General features: G+C 39.6%; 1 protein-coding gene and 1 long non-coding RNA gene across 2 annotated transcripts; both read left to right on the top strand.

Annotated features, from left to right (window-relative positions):
* The first annotated feature begins 3461 nt into the window (after positions 1-3461).
* On the top strand, positions 3462-4620 carry LOC119798402. The gene is made up of 4 exons (XR_005282713.1): positions 3462-3528; positions 3668-3745; positions 3822-3964; positions 4495-4620. It is a non-coding gene; the product is annotated as an uncharacterized LOC119798402 (long non-coding RNA).
* Positions 4621-10627: 6007 nt separating this feature from the next.
* Positions 10628-19485, top strand: hrh1 (histamine receptor H1). Its single transcript, XM_038307838.1, is given in 3 exon segments — positions 10628-10892; positions 14940-15577; positions 15579-19485. Coding segments are annotated over 2 exon segments (1650 nt in total). The 5' UTR covers positions 10628-10892; positions 14940-15127; the 3' UTR covers positions 16779-19485.
* Positions 19486-19759: the final 274 nt, after the last annotated feature.

Below are 19759 nucleotides of genomic sequence, written 5' to 3'. Positions count from 1 at the left end.
AATGGTATGAGGACGAGGATGAGGCTGAGGATGAGGAAGAGGTTGAGGATGAGTGTGAGGACGAGGATGAGGCTGAGGATGATAGGTCTTTTTCTAGTGAGTCTCTTGATGAGGCTGAGGATGAGGCTGAGGATGATAGGTCTTTTTCTAGTGAGTCTCTTGATGAGGCTGAGGACGAGGTTGAGGATGAAGAAGAGGTTGAGGATGAGTATGAGGATGAGGATGAGGCTGAGGATGATAGGTCTTTTTCTAGTGAGTCTCTTGATGAGGCTGAGGACGAGGATGAGGAAGAGGTTGAGGATGAGTATGAGGACGAGGATGAGGCTGAGGATGATAGGTCTTTTTCTAGTGAGTCTCTTGATGAGGATGAGGCTGAGGATGATAGGTCTTTTTCTAGTGAGTCTCTTGATGAGGATGAGGCTGAGGATGACGAGGAGGCTGAGGATGAGGAGGAGGCTGAGGAAGAGGTTGAGGAGGAGGCTGAGGAAGAGGTTGAGGAGGAGGCTGAGGAAGAGGTTGAGGATGAGGATGAGGGTGAGGACGAGGCTGAGGAGGAGGCTGAGGAAGAGGATGAGGTTGAGGACGAGGATGTGGAAGAGGTTGAGGATGACGATGAGGTTGAGGATGAGGCTGAGGAAGAGGTTGAGGATGAGGAAGAGGATGAGGCTGAGGATGATAGGTCTTTTTCTAGTGAGTCTCTTGATGAGGCTGAGGACGAGGTTGAGGATGAGGATGATAGGTATTTTTCTAGTGAGTCTCTTGATGAGGCTGAGGAAGAGGTTGAGGATGAGGTTGAGGATGAGGATGAGGCTGATAGGTATTTTTCTAGTGAGTCTCTTGATGAGGATGAGGAGGAGGCTGAGGAAGAGGTTGAGGATGAGGACGAGGATGAGGCTGAGGATGATAGGTCTTTTTCTAGTGAGTCTCTTGATGAGGCTGAGGACGAGGTTGAAGATGAGGAGGAGGCTGAGGAAGAGGTTGAGGATGAGGAGGAGGCTGAGGAAGAGGTTGAGGATGAGGAAGAGGTTGAGGATGAGTCTGAAGATGAAGGGTATTTTTCTAATGAGTCTCTTGATGAGGCTGAGGACGAGGTTGAGGATGAGGAGGAGGCTGAGGAAGAGGTTGAGGATTACGATGAGGATGAGGTTGAGGATGATAGGTCTTTTTCTAGTGAGTCTCTTGATGAGGCTGAGGACGAGCTTGAGGATGAGGAAGAGTTTGAGGATGAGGCTGAGGATGATAGGTCTTTTTCTAGTGAGTCTCTTGATGAGGCTGAGGACGAGGTTGAGGATGAGGAAGAGTTTGAGGATGAGGACGAGGATGAGGCTGAGGATGATAGGTCTTTTTCTAGTGAGTCTCTTGATGAGGCTGAGGACGAGGCTGAGGATGACGAGGAGGCTGAGGATGAGGATGAGGCTGAGGATGAGTATGATAGGTCTTTTTCTAGTGAGTCTCTTGATGAGGATGAGGCTGAGGATGATAGGTCTTTTTCTAGTGAGTCTCTTGATGAGGCTGAGGACGAGGCTGAGGATGACGAGGAGGATGAGGCTGAGGATGAGGCTGAGGATGAGGCTAAGGACGAGGATGAGGCTGAGGACAAGGATGAGGATAAGGACGAGGATGAGGCTGAGGATGATAGGTCTTTTTGTAGTGAGTCTTTTGAGGTATCTAGTGAGTTCTCCGGATATGACACCACAAGCTTTGAGGAAGAAGACGATGAAGATTCCCCGGACTGCCAAGAAGACCGTGCCTCTAGGAAAAGGAGAAGAGACGAAGATGAGGAAGATGATGAAGACAATGACCACCTTCCACCTCCTCTTCGGTTCACCCTGAGGATCCCCCCCCCCTTCAGACTCTCTTGGAACCACGAGGAGCCGGAGGATTCCCCGGACTGTAAAGAAGACCATGCCTCCAGGAAAAGGAGAAGAGAGGAAGATGAGGAAGATGATGAAGACAATGACCACCTTCCACCTCCTCTTCGGTTCACCCTGAGGATCCCCCCCCCCCTTCAGACTCTCTTGGAACCACGAGGAGCCGGAGGATTCCCCGGACTGTAAAGAAGACCATGCCTCCAGGAAAAGGAGAAGAGAGGAAGATGATGAAGAGGAGCCCCCTGGGAAGAGGCCTTGTTGCGAGAGGCATGTTTGAGAATAGGGATTTCAAGAACCTTCTTTTAACGCCTTCAACAATCTATTTTATTGCTGATTTGTTGACTTTTGGAGGTGGGAAGGCTGAAGGACTGGAAACTGTCACACCTAGATATCATTTATAGATTGTTTTTATATCTGGCAGGTCTAGGGATGCCTTAGGTAGCAGCGTCTTGCACCCTGGCTTTTCTTTACCCCGCTGCTAGATTTATTTTTTTAGATGCTAAGGAGTCTGGCAGGTCTAGGGATGCCTTTGGTAGCGTCTTGCACCCTGGCTTTTCTTTATCCCGCTGCTAGATTTATTTTTTTAGATGCTAAGGAGTCTGGCAGGTCTAGGGATGCCTTAGGTAGCGTCTTGCACCCTGGCTTTTCTTTACCCCGCTGCTAGATTTTGATGCAAGTTTTAGATGTTAAGAATTTCTGTTAGCAAAGACATCTGAGGAAATGATAACAACTAATAAAGCAGAAATAGTCTAACATGCTCTATATCTATTGTGGACATTCTGCTAGATAACAGAAGGAACCCCAAACAGTTTTGACAAGATTAAACACAGAATGGAGGCAAATCAACAAAAACAAATAAATAAAAAAACACAAAAAGACAGAAATTAAATCCTGGTTAAAAGATCAACCACAAGGAGGCAAACCAATTCAACGAAACAGCTGGACATCACTGCTGAGGACAATGGAGGAGGTCAAACTTAAACCCTAAAGGAGAAAAACAGGAAAGAATGGAACAGAGACACAGCTTGTGGTGATCATCAGTTGGTGTGGTCTCTGGGATGTTGGTGAGAAGGTAGAGAGATGACGCTTGGTGGGACTAATTGATTTAGACCAGTTAGAGGCAGAGGACAGGACTGATGTGAGGATTTGAGTTAGGAGAAGCACCGACTGTTAGAAACGGCTTTCCGATGTGACTTGGTCTAGTTCTAGATGTTCCTCTGGTTAGTTAGTTTTCAGGCCTAGTTGGAGGGAAAAGAACCCTCTGCAGAAATATTCTCCATATCATCTAGGCCTGTCCTGACCGCAGTGGATCTCTTCTGTGTTTTTTGAATCCCATGTTGGACCGAGCCTCTCCAAGCTTTGGGCCATCAGAAGATGCTGATGAGATCTGCAGCGACCAAACCAGAGGAGGATCGTCTGGGCTGCTGACCTTCACAAAGGGTGAGAGCATGTTCAGTAAGGAGCAACAATAATCCATCTTTTAAATATATAGTTAACATTTCAGGTGGCCTCACTTAGTTTTTCATGTATGTTCAGACACTGTGGACGTCCAAAAGCAAAACTCCTGTGAGGAACCGGGATATCCAGGATGGTGAGGTGCTTTCCAGTCCCCACCTGAGGACGGCACAGAGAAAGACTGGAACAGAAAACACACGGAGTAAGACTTTATTAACACGACAAACCGACAACTCATTGAAACACAGGAAGTGCAAGATTATGATGAAAACAACATCCTGCCCCAGATTTCAACTTGGTGTGGAGGAAATTCTGTTGATTAATTTGTCTTATTTTTACAGGGAAAGCAGGTTGAACAGCTAGCAGTGTTCTAGCAGTCGGATCACATTGGAACAGAATCCATCCACACATGTTTGGAGGTATGTTGGTTTGACTAGAGAAACATCACATGCAGATAGGTTAAGACTCTGAGGATGCTTTGCTTCATTTATGAAGGAGCTGAAGAAGAGGACGGAGCACACAGTCCACTAAGGAGGAGAAACATGGCTCCTCTATTTGTCTCTCCAACATTCTGGAGTCTAAAAAACGTTGACGACCTCGCAGCTAAACCATCAGTCTGCTACACCCAGGAGAAGAAGGTAACAAACCTTTATTGCCTCCAGATGTTCATCAGTATTAGTGAAGATACTAAAAAAAATATGCAGATTTTTTTAACACTAAAAAATTAAACTGACAAAATAAGTATTGAATATGTAATCACGTTGAAATAGTAATGTGAATTTTTAGCTTGAAGAGAAAATAACAAATGAAATTTCAACTGAGTAGAAATAATGACAATGATTTTTTTTAGGTTAAAAATGTGTTCTGAGGATATTCTAACACTGAAACAGTAAGTACAAACATACAATATTTAAATTTCAGTAGCATTTTTAATTCAAATCCCAGCGACACAGATATACTTCCATAGACTGTAGACTCCAACAAATGCAGCATTTTCAGGCATTTTCTCCAAGCATCCATTGTTTATAGTTATCACTTCTGTTAACTTTCGGTTCTCCCTGTGTGTTTCCCTCTTCTATTGGTTAAAGTTACATCTCTCCCAGTGTTTATGTGTTTAAATTTCACATACTATCGTGTTCGTTCACTAACTCCTGTTTTTTTTTTCCAGATAAGGTCATCTGCTCCTTGGACCGGTGTCTATGTGATTGGCTGTGCTTTCTTGGATTGAATTCTGTGAATGCTATGATAAACTGTATTTATCTTTACCATATTGTAAATAGGATCCAACCGGATGTTTGTGTTTAGATTTTATTCTGTGTTTTTTTTTTTTTTACTTCTGTTACATGTTTCTGTATTAAAATTGTCATGTTAATTGCCTTTAGATGACATTTGTTGGGACTTGTTTCTATTTTAAAACTTATTTATATTAAATCCCCTTACTGGGTCTGGTTCTGTTTAAGTATGCTTCCTGTCGTTTTATCTTGATCTGTTATTTCTCACTATAATAAAGGTTTCATTGCAGTAATGTGAACAAGATCTGTTTGTATTTTCTGGTAAAGTGTCTTGAAATAAGTTGTTGTAAACTGATTCTTTATAAATAAACATAACTGAAGTCAAATGGAGCAAGAGTCCTAATATTACTATAGTACAGCGCTTTGGCAGATTGGTGGTTATTATTGTTTCCCTGTTGGGGGGTCTGACCTGACAGCTCATGTTAATAGAACAATTGTTCTTGTCACCTTGCAGTGTCAAAACAAATTAGCTTTAAATAAGGACAGTGAGACTTTCCTACTGCAGTTCTTCTCATTTTATTGACCTTATAGACAATCTGGGAGTTTAGCAGCAGAGCAGAAGGGACACATCAACACTGAGCCACACAAAGAACAACAAACAAATATGGGAGGATAATTAAAGATTAATGTTAAAATAAAACAGTAAAAAATTCAATCAACTAGGAAGAGAGCAGGAACTAAATACTTAGTGAACCCAAAGGCAAACAGCTTTGGTTAATTTGAATAAAACCTGGTTTTACGGTGATTTTCTCTTCTTTAAACTATACCTTTATATCTCTACCATACTTGGTCCCTCAGGGTTGCATTGCTCACTCCTTTTAGCAGAAACCAACTAGTTAATGTTTCCGGCTCTATGTTCTATCAAAAGAAAAGGGGAAAATGGATTTAAATGGATTGATGATCCTAAACTCACATTTAAACTGGTTTTGGAATAAATAAAGCAGCTTTAAATGAACATCTGGAACCTCGGCCTTTGTCATGTCTGGATGAACACGTTAAAGGCTACGTTCACACTGCAGGCATTGACGCACAGTTCAGATTTTTTTTAGGAAATCTGATTCTTTTGCGTGGTTGATCTCATTTCCAAATATGTAATCTTCTGTGTGAACTGAATTCATTCAACTTAAGTGTCACAAGGGAGCGTGTTCTATGTTTACAGAAGTAAACATGAAAGGTAGAGCTGGAGCACATTTGCAATCTTTAATTTCTTTCCCAGCCCCAGCCCGCCATTTTGACCCGGGAGCAGAAATACACATTATACATCTCATTATAAAGGCAGAAATATTCATTCCATTGATGGATCAACCTATTTACCAACTCAAAATAATACACTTAAGTAAAAAAAAGTGTCATTTTCATCTTGTTGTTTTTGTTTCATCTTTTGCAGTTTAATGCTGCAGATGGCAAAACTTCTGTTATTACCCGTAATATTAAAAAAAACACAAAATGGAGCTGTTTACAAATAAAAGATTTAAAAAAAAACCCAAAGCAAACAAATATACTCTGTGTGTAAAATAAATAAATAAATAAAAAATCCACAAATCTGTATTCAGATCTACAAATATGTACTGAGATTTACAAATCTGTATTCAGAATTACAGATCTGTACTAAGATTTGCAAATGTGTAGAACAATCTGTAAGCACACACAGAGACACTGTGTCCGAAGTATTTTCGCTTCAACACCCAGAAATACAGACACATCATTGGTTACAAGTCCAGCGGTTTCTCTGTTGGCTCTCTTTACACACGTGATTTTTGATACACTTATGCCGCATTTGTATCTGTAAAATCTGTAATACAGATTTGTGGATTTTTTACACATTTACAAACCAGATTACACACACACAAGTAGTTTTGCACATTTGCAGATTGTTGTACAGACACACAAATCTCCTCACACATTTACAGTTTCATTTACACATTTTCAAATCCCCCTGCACACGCACAAATCGAGATACAGATATACAACTCTCCACACACATTTGTAAATAATAAAGCAACAATTTTGGCCCCATAGAAAAGTAAAGTCTTGGATTAAAAACATGAGTAATTTAACGTCTGGGATGTTTGAGACATTAACGTTAACATCAGCCCAAAATAAAGTCGATTTAAGACAAGACCGAGTAACGTTAACTTAAGTGGTCTCGAAAACAGACAGCTACACCACAGGAGAATAACAGCCATAATCGAAAAACAAGTAAGCTTTCCTTCTTTTCCTCGCCTCTTGCTACAGCTAGCCACAAACAAACAGGGTGGTTTGTAAAAGTGATGAGGCTTGTTTTATTGTGTTTAACCGGGGCTTCTTCTTTATGCCTCAACGTTCTTGTCTCAGCATTCATAGTTGTGTAAAAAATGTTAGCGTCCATTTTGAGCAGGTCGACATACATACATACATATAGATATTGTATCAGCCAGCTAGTATTAGAATTTCAATTAAAGTGAACGCTTGCTAACCTAACGTCACTTGAGTTACTTGCTAGCAAAATGCTAGAGAATCAAGTCATGGTAATTGTAAGCTAGCAGAAGGACAAATATAACTGACCATTAACGTACACTTAATAAAGACAACAAACAACAAATAGCTTTTGATAACAACAAAAATATGCATTTATCTCTATATGCTTTTTCAAATTCGATGGTGAATTCTTGAAAGCCAGCAGTTCATGGTGTTTTGGTTGGCACAATTTGCAGCACATTCGCCAGGAGTCATTCTTGATGCCTACTATGTCAAACATCTCTTTCAGATAAGGCCAAGGGTGATCGGGAATGTCTTGCTGCTTTTCTGCCGAATCTCTGGGATCTCCGTTTTTTTCACTTTCCATCCTCTCGTCGTCCATACTTCTATGCTAACGCTAACGCTACCGCCACCAAGCTGCAATGATTTGCCGCGAATGAATACCGCCGAATCTGCGGATTCATCTTGCAGTGGTGCGTCAAATGCAACGTAGATTCCCATCCAATTAGATTGAATTTGGTATTGATGACGTGAAAAATAATAACTGTAACTCCATTGAAATGATTCAAAACTAAAGTAACGAGCCAATTTTTTAAAATGTAAGGAGTAGAAAGTACAGATATTTGTGTAAAAATGTAAGGAGTAGAAGTAAAAAGTCGCCATAAAAATAAGTAGTAAAGTAAAAATATCAGAAAAATCTACTTGAGTACAGTAACAAAGTATTTGTACTTCGTTACTTCCCATCTCTGCTCTTTAGTTTGTTGGATAGCTAAACTATTAGAAACCTCCTGACACGGTCAAATAAATACAAAGTTTCTGTTATAAGATGAGAACACTTCTCGTGTTCTTGGAATGAAAATTATTTTGCACACAAGACGAATATGTATCTTTCAGATTTAAAATTATATTAACACCAGCACCAAGCTTTGACTTCTTCAAAAATATAAAAACATTTGTTTTTAGCAGGTCTAGTAGGCTACTACCAGGGCCGGAGCTTGATGGGGGGCCAGAGGTGGCCATGGCCACCCTTAGCCAATCCTTGGCCACCCCTACCATTTATTTCCCTCTAATACAGACGGTGGCAACAGTAATACTCTCAAGGGGAACATTGAAAACATTTTAATTTTTGATTTTAACAATTACTTGACAACAATCTGTGTTTGATGATGCACATCAATATACTAACATTAAAGATAAGTACAGAATACCAGCAGAAATAGGTTTTGTTTTTTATGGGGTAAAGAGGAAATGATGTGTCTCTGCAAGTGATTTAGGAGTCTCCAGTGAAATCATAGATAAATATCTATTTTAATTAAAACTTATTAAATAAGCATTTTGTGTAGGTATTAGGCTTGTAAATATCAATTTTATGCAGAATGGTTTCTGATAAAAGTAGGTAAGAAATGACAATGGAAAACCTAAAAGTGTCATGATTTTCTTAGATCTGACCCACATGCAGTAAACCACTCAGAGAACCAGTGTAAAAGTTTGAACAGGTTTATTGATGAAACCAGCTGGGTTGGATTTAGGAAACAGTGAACTAGTTAATCGAAACTGGAAGAGGGAAGGGAAGTATCAGTGGTTAGTTCAGGATCGGTGGGAACTTTGAACAATGACTTGGAAAGACAGAGAAATCAGGACTCGCGTTAGTGGAGAAAACTTTCCTCCCAGAATCCAGTCAGTGTGGGTTTTTCCAGAGGTTGATACACGTTGGAGGGCGGACAGGTATAGACTTAATTAGACCCAGGGGAGCAATTGAGCGGACTGTCACTTGGGAATCCAGGAGGACATGAACAGAATTTGTGTAGGTTTATCCCCTGCTCAGTGTGAGACTCAAACAATCATTCCAGGGGGAGAAGGCCAAACATCCAGCTTGCAGGGAGGCTTCCTGACGAAAAGGCAAAGACAAAAAGTAGGTTAGGCTCAGCGAAAAAACAAAGACTAAGTTAGACTCAGAAAAACTCAGCTTGGCTAGAGTACCAAAACTGGCAAACACTCTGGCGCTGAGGTAGTGACAGTCCATGACTCAAATAGTCCTTAGTGATTAGTTAACCAGCCGCAGGTGTGTGAGAGGACCAACGAGGACAGGGCACAACCTGGTGGTGGAGGGAAAGAAGACACAAAAGCACAACCCACACAAACTGGATTCCTAACAAAAATAATTTTATCCCCTGTACCTTTTATTTAGAAAGCACGGATGTTTGAATATATATATATATATATATATATATATATATATATATATATATATTAGTGCTGTCAAAATTATCGCGTTATTATCGCGTTAACGCGAGGCCATTTTAACGGCGATAATTTTTTTAACGTGAGATTAACGCTATGTGGTTTTATGGTACAATTTTCCAAGTACATCCCGCTGCAGCCTGCGGGAAGGCGGGGCTATTTTCCCCCAGTCTGTGCATTTCTCATAGGCTTCCAGAGCGGAGCTCCTCAAGGAAAAAAGACGCTCATACACTGGGTAGCGCTAGTGCCTTTTCTTTAAGCCCCACAACCAACAAACAAGTTGAGTGTCTGGTAACTAGTAGCAACCTGAAATACGCTGAGAAAACAGATTACTGAGGTGAAATGGAATCTGCTACGGCACTCTTGCTGTCACAGCTCGGTATCGTGTGTGTGTGTGTGGGTGGGTGTGTCTGTGTGTGTGTGTGTGGGTGGGTGTGTCTGTGTGTGGGTGGGTGGGTGGGTGTGTGTTCTCATTTTTGTTAAGAGTCTGAAAAGTAACTTTCATAGACTGCCTCCATCTAGTGATGTCGGTCTATTGATTTTGATGTATTGATTGAAAATTGTTCATTATTATCTTGGTTAATTAACATCTAATGTTAACTGTACTACATTTTATAGCAGTAGGGTAAAATGCTTGTCTTTGTTCAAAAGACTGTATTAACTGTAAAGACTGTCTTTTACATCAGCCTGTTTTCAGGGCCTTTTTTTTGGCTACATATTTGTTATTTTTTGCTACATGCCATCTTCTTGCCATATGTTTCTATGGCATATATCAGTATCTGTGACCTGTTCTTATTTTAAAAAAAGAACATTGGCACAAACCTAGCCTGTATGTATTTTTTGTATGTCATCGAGAGTATTTGAATGATTTTCAATCAGAAAAAAAATTTGCGATTAAAATGCGATTAATCGCGAGTTAACTCAGGCATTGATGCGATTAATCGCGATTAAAAAAATTTAATCGATTGACAGCACTAATATATATATATATATATATATATATATATATATATATATATGTATATATATGTATATATATATATATATATATATATATATATATATATATATATATAAATGTTTTTTTTTTTTTTTCAGCAAAGGCTGTGGTAAAGTATAGTTTGTCTTTATTTAGAAAATATGGATGTTTTGCTTGTTAAATTTCCTGTTGGAACAGTGTAGAATGACGGTGAGGTTGTGGTGCCTATCCACCCCCCTCAGTGTACATTGGTTATTGCTTGGCCACCCTCATAAACATTTTCTGGCTACGCCCCTGCCTACTACGAAGAAGTTAAAGGCTGTTCGCGCGTAAGTGTTCAGTGAATCATCAGCTGAATCATGGCACATTGTGCGCAATTCCCAGTAAAACCCCGTTCCTGCAGCTTGACGAGCTGCTGTTCGCCGCTTTTTATAATATTAACTCCAAAGTTCAGCGCAGATGCGTGAAAGGAGGAGTGATCTGAGGAAGGATGAAGGTGATCCATGTCCAACTCCGACCGTCTATCACTTATTTTCGGATTTCTGTGCGGAAAGAGTTTGGAATGAAGAGGATTTTGCTGCGCGTCAGTATCCAGAGGTAGGTCTTTCATATAATTTTTAAACAGCTAAACTTACAATAGAAAGACAGTGGATATGCATTTTTATGAGTCTCCTTCTAGTATTTAAAAAGTTCCTTGTCCGATTTTACCGATAATCAACAGGTGTTTTCTATGCGCATCCATACTTTAGATCCATGCACCCAATTATGCTCCACCGGACCAGCGTTGCAATAATTAGTGCCTGTTCCAATCTGTAATGAAATTAAACATTATGCGCTGATTACGCATGATTGCATTCTAGCTTAATGTTCCCCAGCTGTTTCCTGGCGCGCTGAGCCTACCTGCAGTATTCCTCATGGTTTATTGTTTTGTCCATAGGTTGACTCGCAAGTGACAGCGATGAGTATGACGGGTGCTGAATGCATGTTACCAAGGCATGTATAGAGTATAGACTCCCAGGCGCACAAAGGAAAAATAATGAAAAATCAGTTAAGTTTATGTAAAACCAGGTAGTCTATTTGTTTTGGGTTCAGGTGAGATTCATAAATCGGTTATTTTATTTTATCTTTGTGTCTCTTTTTTGAAATTTGACCAGCAGATTGCATTAATAGGTTATTGTGTGCCTCTGGCTTTTGGAAATGGTCTGATTGTCTACACCCTTTTACTATTTAAAATGCATCATCAACATGAATCCACTTATGTTTAAAAATGTATGAACATAAGCACATTCTCCCAGACCTGAGGATGGAAAAACATCCAGAGATGAACGTTAATGTTCAGATTTTTATACTCAGACCTCACCTAAGGTATGAGAAATTAAGGACATTGATTACACACAAAACAGCATAGAATGGATGTCAAACATTTTTATTTGTCTTTGAGTTTATCAAAAAATAATGCTTTGATAGTTTCCATTACAATTATTGTTTCAAAGTTTTCTGAATCTATCATTTTAATGTATTTTTTTTTTTTTTTTTCATTTTATAACCTGAGAACTGTGATTATAAAGATTCAAAATGTGGTAGTCATGCTAATGCTCCTAAATTCATGTTGGTGTAATTTCTATGTATACATATGGCTTATCTTTTGTAATAATTTGTATCATTAAATCTTTTTTTTTTCTTTTTATTACATTTTCCTTTTTGTTTTATTTTTTGTTTTGTTTTTTTGCTCTGTCTTCAGCACTTTGTGATTTTCATCATAGATAGAAGATAACCAGATAATGTTAACTTACTACATCTTTGCAGCAGCCACATTGACTAGTGGGCTCATCTCTCCAAATATTTTTCGGTGCATACTGAAACCCTATATGCCAGATACACCAGGAATGTATACCAAACCCACGGCCAAAGAAATATTGTTGTCTTTACAATTAATCATTGTTTATTTAATCAACAACTTGAACAGGAGTTGGTGCCCAAATTCAGATCTTGCCGTGAGCCCCCAAAAGGTTTTGGACTGGCTCTGTTTAAATTTAAAGATGTTGAAACAAAACATTCACTGCTTGATCAATTTATCTTTTATCCAACATGAAAAAAAAGATTTCTCCATTAATATGACATGTTGAATAAAGGATGATAACTTAGCGAGGCACCACTGAAAACCTCAACTCTGAAATGCTTATTTATGGGAGGTTCTCAACACTAAACGCCTAAACCCCAAATATTTGAATTTTTGTTTTCTTTTTTACAAGAAAAGCATGTATACGTATACCACCTGATCAAAAAAAAAAAACAGGGAGACACATCAATCGCTTTGCTAATGTAGGCCCTATCAGCACTGCTTCTAATTTTCCTCAATATTTCAACAGATTTAATATGCCAATTTGTATGCTATTTTCTATAATATTTCTATTTTGAATCTAACAAATACACAAGAAACACTGATGTGAGATGAAGGTCAAAATATTAAGAAATTAAAATCTATATACAAATAACGTCATCAGCACCCATGGCAACTGGCTTATTTTAGTCCATTCTCATAAAAAAGCTGTACCCCCAACTGTTGCGGATAAGTGTTTCTCAGCACCACAGTGATATGCTTTAAAATCAGATGTCTTGGCACACTTTATGTATTTATCATTCAGATGTGTTGTTGCATATACTTCTGATAACCTTATGACACAAGTTCACATGACTCTGCAGACATATTAGCTTTGTCTCCTTCAGGAAAATGGCACCATTTTTCTGCTGCTGGGTTTGTGATGGGATTCACTGCACTCTCCTTGTGTAAGTGTTGAAGAAAGCCAGCTGGACAGTGAACGAGAGAAGGATGACCACAGATTTAAATCTCTACAGAGCTACGGAGTTCACTGTAGAAACAATCCAAGGCAATACACACCAATATGATGAACTATTTTTTTCTGTCTATCTGTGATGTAGGTCAAGACTCCTCTTTAAATCAACATAAAGAGAATTAAAATTCATTTCTATTGGCATTTTATTTAGCAATATATACTAAAAGACTTCACAATACATCAAAGTATATAAGAAAATATATATTTTGGGGTGATTTTATGTAGTTGTTTACTCAGCCTGTTGACAATTTTTTTTTTTACAGTATCTTGCAAATGTATTGACACCACCTATACATTTAAAAAAATATTTTGTCACTTTAAAAATACAAACACACTTTGAACATCAAACACAAAGAACCTCATAACTGTGACATTTAAGAAAAAAGGGTACAGTGTTTTTCACCATGTGAGAGTTGCATCCCTAATCAACCTTGCTGAGTCAATAATTTTGCTGCAATTATAGCTGTAAGTTCCTTGTGATATGTCTCAATCAGCCTGAATTAAACACAGTTCTTTATCAAAATAGCTCAGACTGACTTAGATTGCAAGAGTGTAAATGACATTTGTTCTAAGTCTTACCACAGACTTAGGTGTGGACTTTTACTCAGCCATTCTAATACATGAATACAATTAGATCTGAAATAAGCCCTGTCTGAATGTTTACATTTGCAGATCTTCTAGAAAACAACCTCCAGCAAATTCTTAGTAACCTCTAACATGTACTCTTCCAGATCTGCGCTGTATTATATACTATCCATATTCCATCAACTCTGACCAGCTTTCTTCTCTTTGTTGTAAAAAAGTATTGTAACATTAGCATTATTTTTAGGAGACTTGTATTCAGACTGAACAGGGAAACTGTGGTGTTATGAAACCAGAGCATTTCTTTCAAATGCTGGCTGTGTTTCCTGGTAAACTGGAAACAGGACTTTGAAATTTCTTGTGTCTTCTTTCTTGCCATTCTTTTTCAAAGAATTGAGTTATCCATTGCATGGCTGACGCCGGGCTCACACTGTGAAACTCAGCTGGGGAGTGGGCACCACAAGGATACCAGATCATTAAAATCAATATGTGCACTCACAGCCACAGTGCCGGTGCAGTGACCTAGGTAGTTTATAAGTCATTCCACAACAATGAAGTTTAGCCTAAACCTGCAGCGGACTCTGGATCAAGCTCCAAAAGTTACCTGACACACACACAAAAAAAAAAAAAAAATTATGAAAAAACAATGGCAAATTTCAAAATAAAATCAACTCACAAATCTGCACCAAACTGACTAGCGAAACAGAAAGGGCATAACAGAAACATGGTGAAACAGGATATACAGGGATTTTATGAGCACCGATTGAGAGTTTTGCTCAAGAACTGCTGGGAAGAGCGTAAAAACCTGTGAACTAAGCGTACTTTCTGTGCCTGGAGCCACTACTTGGCCAGCCTGGCCATAGCCTCAGGGTGAGTGATTTTTAGCAGCACACCTGCTCTGCAGCTGCACTTCAGCAGTGACATATTCCATGTGTAAGAGTCATGACATTCCATGTGTAAGAGTCATGACATTGGATTCTCCCACCTGAGCTGTGATTCTGTGTAATGCCTCCATAGTAACCATGGGTCCTTCGGCTATTTCTCTAATTCATGCTGTCCTTTCCAGGCCTGTTACTTGTATTTTCATAAATTTGTACTTCTTCACTTTCTTTCTGACTTATACACCATTAGGCTTGGTTACATCAGCTTGTTTCTCAAAATTCACGAGTTGTCAGAAGGTTCATCTGTCCTGTTTTATGTGTTACAGATGCCTGGATTTTCAACAAGATGGGCCAACCGACATAAGGAATACTGATCAATACTCAAGATGGGCTGCTGTTCTACAAGTCAGAGTGCTGTCAGGGACAGGATCAATAAAATACATCACTGTTCTGGTCAAACAACTAAAAGTTGTCCTGAATGTGACTGGATAAAGAGGAATTCTTGTCACTTAACATGATGGAATCTAGTGTATCGCTTTTTACGGATTCCCTAGAACTGATCCCTAACAACTATGGCAACCACAGCAACAAGAGCTGGAGCAATGACCCACATGGTGGCAACCTGAGGCATAACCAAACCCAGAGCCTCCATTTCCACTTGCATAGTGCACTCCTTGGAGTATCTCTGGGCCTTCTCTCGCTCCTCACCATCATAATGAACCTACTTGTCCTCTATGCAGTGAAGAGAGAAAAGACTCTCCACACTGTGGGGAACCTGTACATTGTTAGCCTATCGGTGGCTGATCTTATCGTGGGGACGACAGTAATGCCTCTGAACTTAATGTATCTGCTTGAAGATGAGTGGAGGCTGGGACGTGCAGTGTGCCAGTTTTGGCTAATCATGGACTATGTGGCCAGTACAGCTTCAATCTTTAGCTTGTTTATCCTGTGTTTGGATCGGTACCCGCTCAGTGAGGCAGCCTTTGAAATACCTCAAGTATCGAACACGCGGAAAAGCCAGCTTGATGATATCTGGAGCCTGGTTACTCTCAATGATGTGGATTATTCCCATTTTAGGATGGAGGTCTTTCACACATGTGGACCTTAAACCTGAGGAGGAGAACAAATGTGACACAGACTTTCGCTTCGTAACATGGTTTAAAGTTATAACAGCGGTTTTCAACTTTTATGTCCCCTCAATTTTGATGCTGTGGTTTTATACACATATTTATCTGGCTGTGAGGCAGCATCTAAGAGACAGAGAGAGAATTATTCATCCAGCAGATTCATTTGGGGAAAATGAGAATGGAGGCAATGCGCCAAGCCCTAAAAGATATGACTCCAAATCACCCCAGAGCGAGACAGAGGCCTCCCTGAAACAATCCAAAAAAGACAGACATCTGGACCGAAACACTCTTGACCAGAGATATTCCCTTGAAGATGGTGAGAGAACTAAAGCTGCTTCATTTAGAACTAACAGAAAAATAGGTGTGAATTGCCAACAGACGTCACTGCTTTCCATGACAACAAAACACCTCAGAATAGCACGCAAGGCTAAAACTGGTTCACTGCCTCCAGAAGAGAAGCAGCCAGACTCAGAGATTCCCCTGAACCGGCCGTCTGTGCCACGGGATACGACATGTTCAGTTGGAAATAATGATATCAAGCATCAAGCCTCTCTCAATGAATGCCACGTCACTGTGACAAACTCTCTGAGCGGTGTCTGCGGTATCAGTCCAGTGTCAGATGTGCAAAGGTACACAATTGTTCTCTGCAACAGCTTTGACCCGAGCCAGGCTCTTCCATGGCCTGAGGAAGGGGTTGAGGATGCCAGGATAGACCCAGAGGATGGAGTGACTCTGAAACAGGCATGGCATAGGTTTATAGACCAGTCACGACATCGGATTCAAAGTCTGAGAATCCATAAAGAGCACAAAGCTGCCAAGCAGTTAGGATTCATAATTGCTGCCTTCTTATTATGTTGGATCCCTTACTTTATTGTGTTCATGGTCATGGCTTTTTGTCCAGAGTGCGTCCACGACGACCTTCATATGTTTACCATCTGGCTTGGTTACATCAACTCTACTCTAAATCCTTTCATATACCCACTCTGCAATGGTAACTTTAAACGTGTCTTCAAAAATATTCTTAAGATTAATTGGTGAATGATATGCCAAGAGAAAAGTATAGAATCAAACAAGTTCAGAGCTGTTTAATCATTAATTATAGAGATCATACAAGAAATTACCAATGATCTTGGATTTTGAAAAATGTTGATAAAGTTACTGCATATTTGAGGTGGCATGTTTTTTTCTCCCATATGTTTTACATTTTTTTTTTTTTACTAAACAAATAAATAATTATTTTATGCGTTTATCAGACTGAAACTGATACATTGTGTCTAGACATAAAGGTTTTCATTCTTAAGGCAAGTATCTAAGTATTGCACATTTTAATTCAAGTCTTGAACATGAACAGAACATGATGAATAAAACACAAAAGTACATTGCAGGGGCATAATGGGGAAAGTGGGTCTGCAAAGTAAAACTAATGATCTTTCATTTAACAGTTTAGATACAACAGTTAACAGCAAGAACATATTTTTTTGTCTTAATTTAAAAAACAGCAGCACCTTTACAGACTTGTTTTTTTTTTTTTTTTTTATAAAAGAAGTCAAACTTTAGAACTAGAGTGGTGTTCTCTACTTTCTTAGTGTTTGTAAAGATCCCCTCAGTAGCAATCAGTATCAATTGTGGTGAGAGGAATGGCGTTCACTTCCTGTTTTAATTGCTGATCTACATTCGGTGGTGCTGCTCAGGCTATCTCCGCCTGAGCCAAGTGTTCTTTTCTGTGAAATCCAATTTATTATAACTGCCCAGAAGCAATTTTAAACACTGCTGCACTTTTCTACTGAGAACTTGTGGCGTTAACAAGGTTTTTACTTCTAGTAGTAAGGGGCAGCTATCCTAGGCTAATGCCAGCTTAGCACTGCTATGGCTTCTCTCTCTCTCCCCTGACTCTTTTCTAATCTTTCTTCTTCCTCTCCTCTCTCCTGCTCTCTATGTCAGATGTTCAGTTATTCCTCTACCTCTTTTAGTGAAAACTGTATATGTAATAAGTGTTGTATTTTTGTAGCTTTGGAGGCGAGGGTGCCAGACTTGGAGTTCTGGCTTAGAGCTGCAGAACATCCTTGATATAGAGTAGGCCCCATTGTTAACAGCCCGGAAATACCAAGACCAGGGACATGTCCACATAGTGGTCCTCCAACAGTTTCTAAGCAGCGAGATGACTTGGTGAAGGTACACAGAGAAAGTAGTTGTAGATCTCTGCCAGATGGTCACCACCAACCTGTCCATGTTTCTAACCAATTTTCCGCGCTAAGTGACGCACCCACTGGGAAGCCCAATCTGGTAACTGGCAGTTTCATGGTCAGAAACGTGGCAGTAGATACAGCAGGGACCATAATGTGCCGGGGGCCAGAACAGGCACACTTTGGATGGTGCAGCTATTCTTTCTAGGAATCTGGCCAAATTTGTCCTCGAATACCCTGACAGCCAAGGGTGCAGACCAGGAAGCAACACTGAAGTTTAACAAACCTCTCTGCAGCTTCTCTACTGTTACCATCTCATTACATTATCCAGACATTGGTTGTTTCTCAATTTACAAGAACGCAATGTCGGACTCTTGTTCTTGCAAAGTATGTTCTTGACAAGAACACAGGAATGTATGGACTCAGGAAGAACGGACAGAGGCTTAGTTGTGGCATCACCACGTGCTCAGCTTGTCTGAAACTGCATTTCACCTCCTGTTATTAATAGTCTCTAAGTATAAATTCCTACTTTTTTCATTTAGTGGGGGAATAATAATGAACACAGTCAGATAAACAAAACTCAAATGAACCTTTGGCCAAATAAAACAACAATCTCACCATCAGAGCCAGTGACTGAGGCCGCAGCAAGAGGAATATGTCAGCTTAAATGAGGCCACTCCCTCTAGATATTTACATTTTCATATACCCAGAACTTCTGAAGAGAAGGAGGAGTAGTAACAATCTCTCAGTCTGACTTACTGATTACTTTGAAGTCAGTAAATAAGTACAATTATTTTAAACATTTAACACTTAGTTTCCTTCGTCCAAATTACAGAGCAACAAAATCTAATCTTTAGCTTCTCTTCATTGGTTTCCTGTCAGACCTAGAATAGAATGAATAATACTCCTTCTCACAAATAAAGCCTTTAATGAACAAGTTCCGTTTTATATCAAAGATCTTATTGTACCATATGTTCTTAACAGAGCACTTCACTATCAATCTACAGGTTTACTACTGATTCCTAGAATTAAGTAGTTGTACTAATTAAGTACAATGGGAGACAGATCATTTAGTTCTCTTAGATCCTTTAGGCAGACACCCTGTCTACTTTTATGACTAGGCTTCAAACCTTTCCTTTAAAAAAAAAAAAAGCTTAGAATGGCTAAGCTTACACTGAGTTATCTCTCTGGATATGCTGCTATAGGCTTAGACAGCTGGAGGACATAGGGACCCCTTATTACAATTCAGCTTCATTCTATCTCTATTCTCCCATTCTGCAGTATTTTCCAGCCTCTAACTTAATACTCTCTGTTTTTCTCCTAATAGTAGCTTCATATGGTCTGTTCCTGTTTGGCTGTGACAAATCCCGGAGAGAAATATCAGCTGTGCTGTGGACATCAACTCCTTTGTTTCTAGATGTAGGAGCTTGACCTTTTTTTCAATGTAGCTCTTTTTTCTTACAATGACTACCTGTATGGAGTTGCTTAATACCTTTTGTATCTTTGCATCTTTCTGTATGTCTGCTTGTGTCTCCTTGAACCTCAGTCAGCCTGGGCAGATGGCTGCTCACACTGAGCCTGGTTCTGCTGAAGGTTTCTTTCTGTTCAAAGGGATTTTTCCTCTCCAGTGTCGCTACATACATGCTTGGTTTGAGGGATTGCAGAGTCAATTTAATGAGTCACCATTGTTGTCGAGTTAATGAGGCGATGCAATCAGCTGGTTTTCTTTTGATAGAAAACTTTTAACCAGTCTGACTGTATGATCTGGTTGAATTGTCTCTGTAAAGTGCCTTGAGATGACGTGTTGTTAATTGATACTATTAACTGTATGCTGCT

The sequence above is a fragment of the Cyprinodon tularosa genome, unplaced genomic scaffold (assembly GCF_016077235.1).
Source record: "Cyprinodon tularosa strain WSP-4 unplaced genomic scaffold, ASM1607723v1 ctg621, whole genome shotgun sequence".
NCBI classification, from domain to species: domain Eukaryota; kingdom Metazoa; phylum Chordata; class Actinopteri; order Cyprinodontiformes; family Cyprinodontidae; genus Cyprinodon; species Cyprinodon tularosa.
This window is presented reverse-complemented; position numbering and strand designations above follow the sequence as displayed.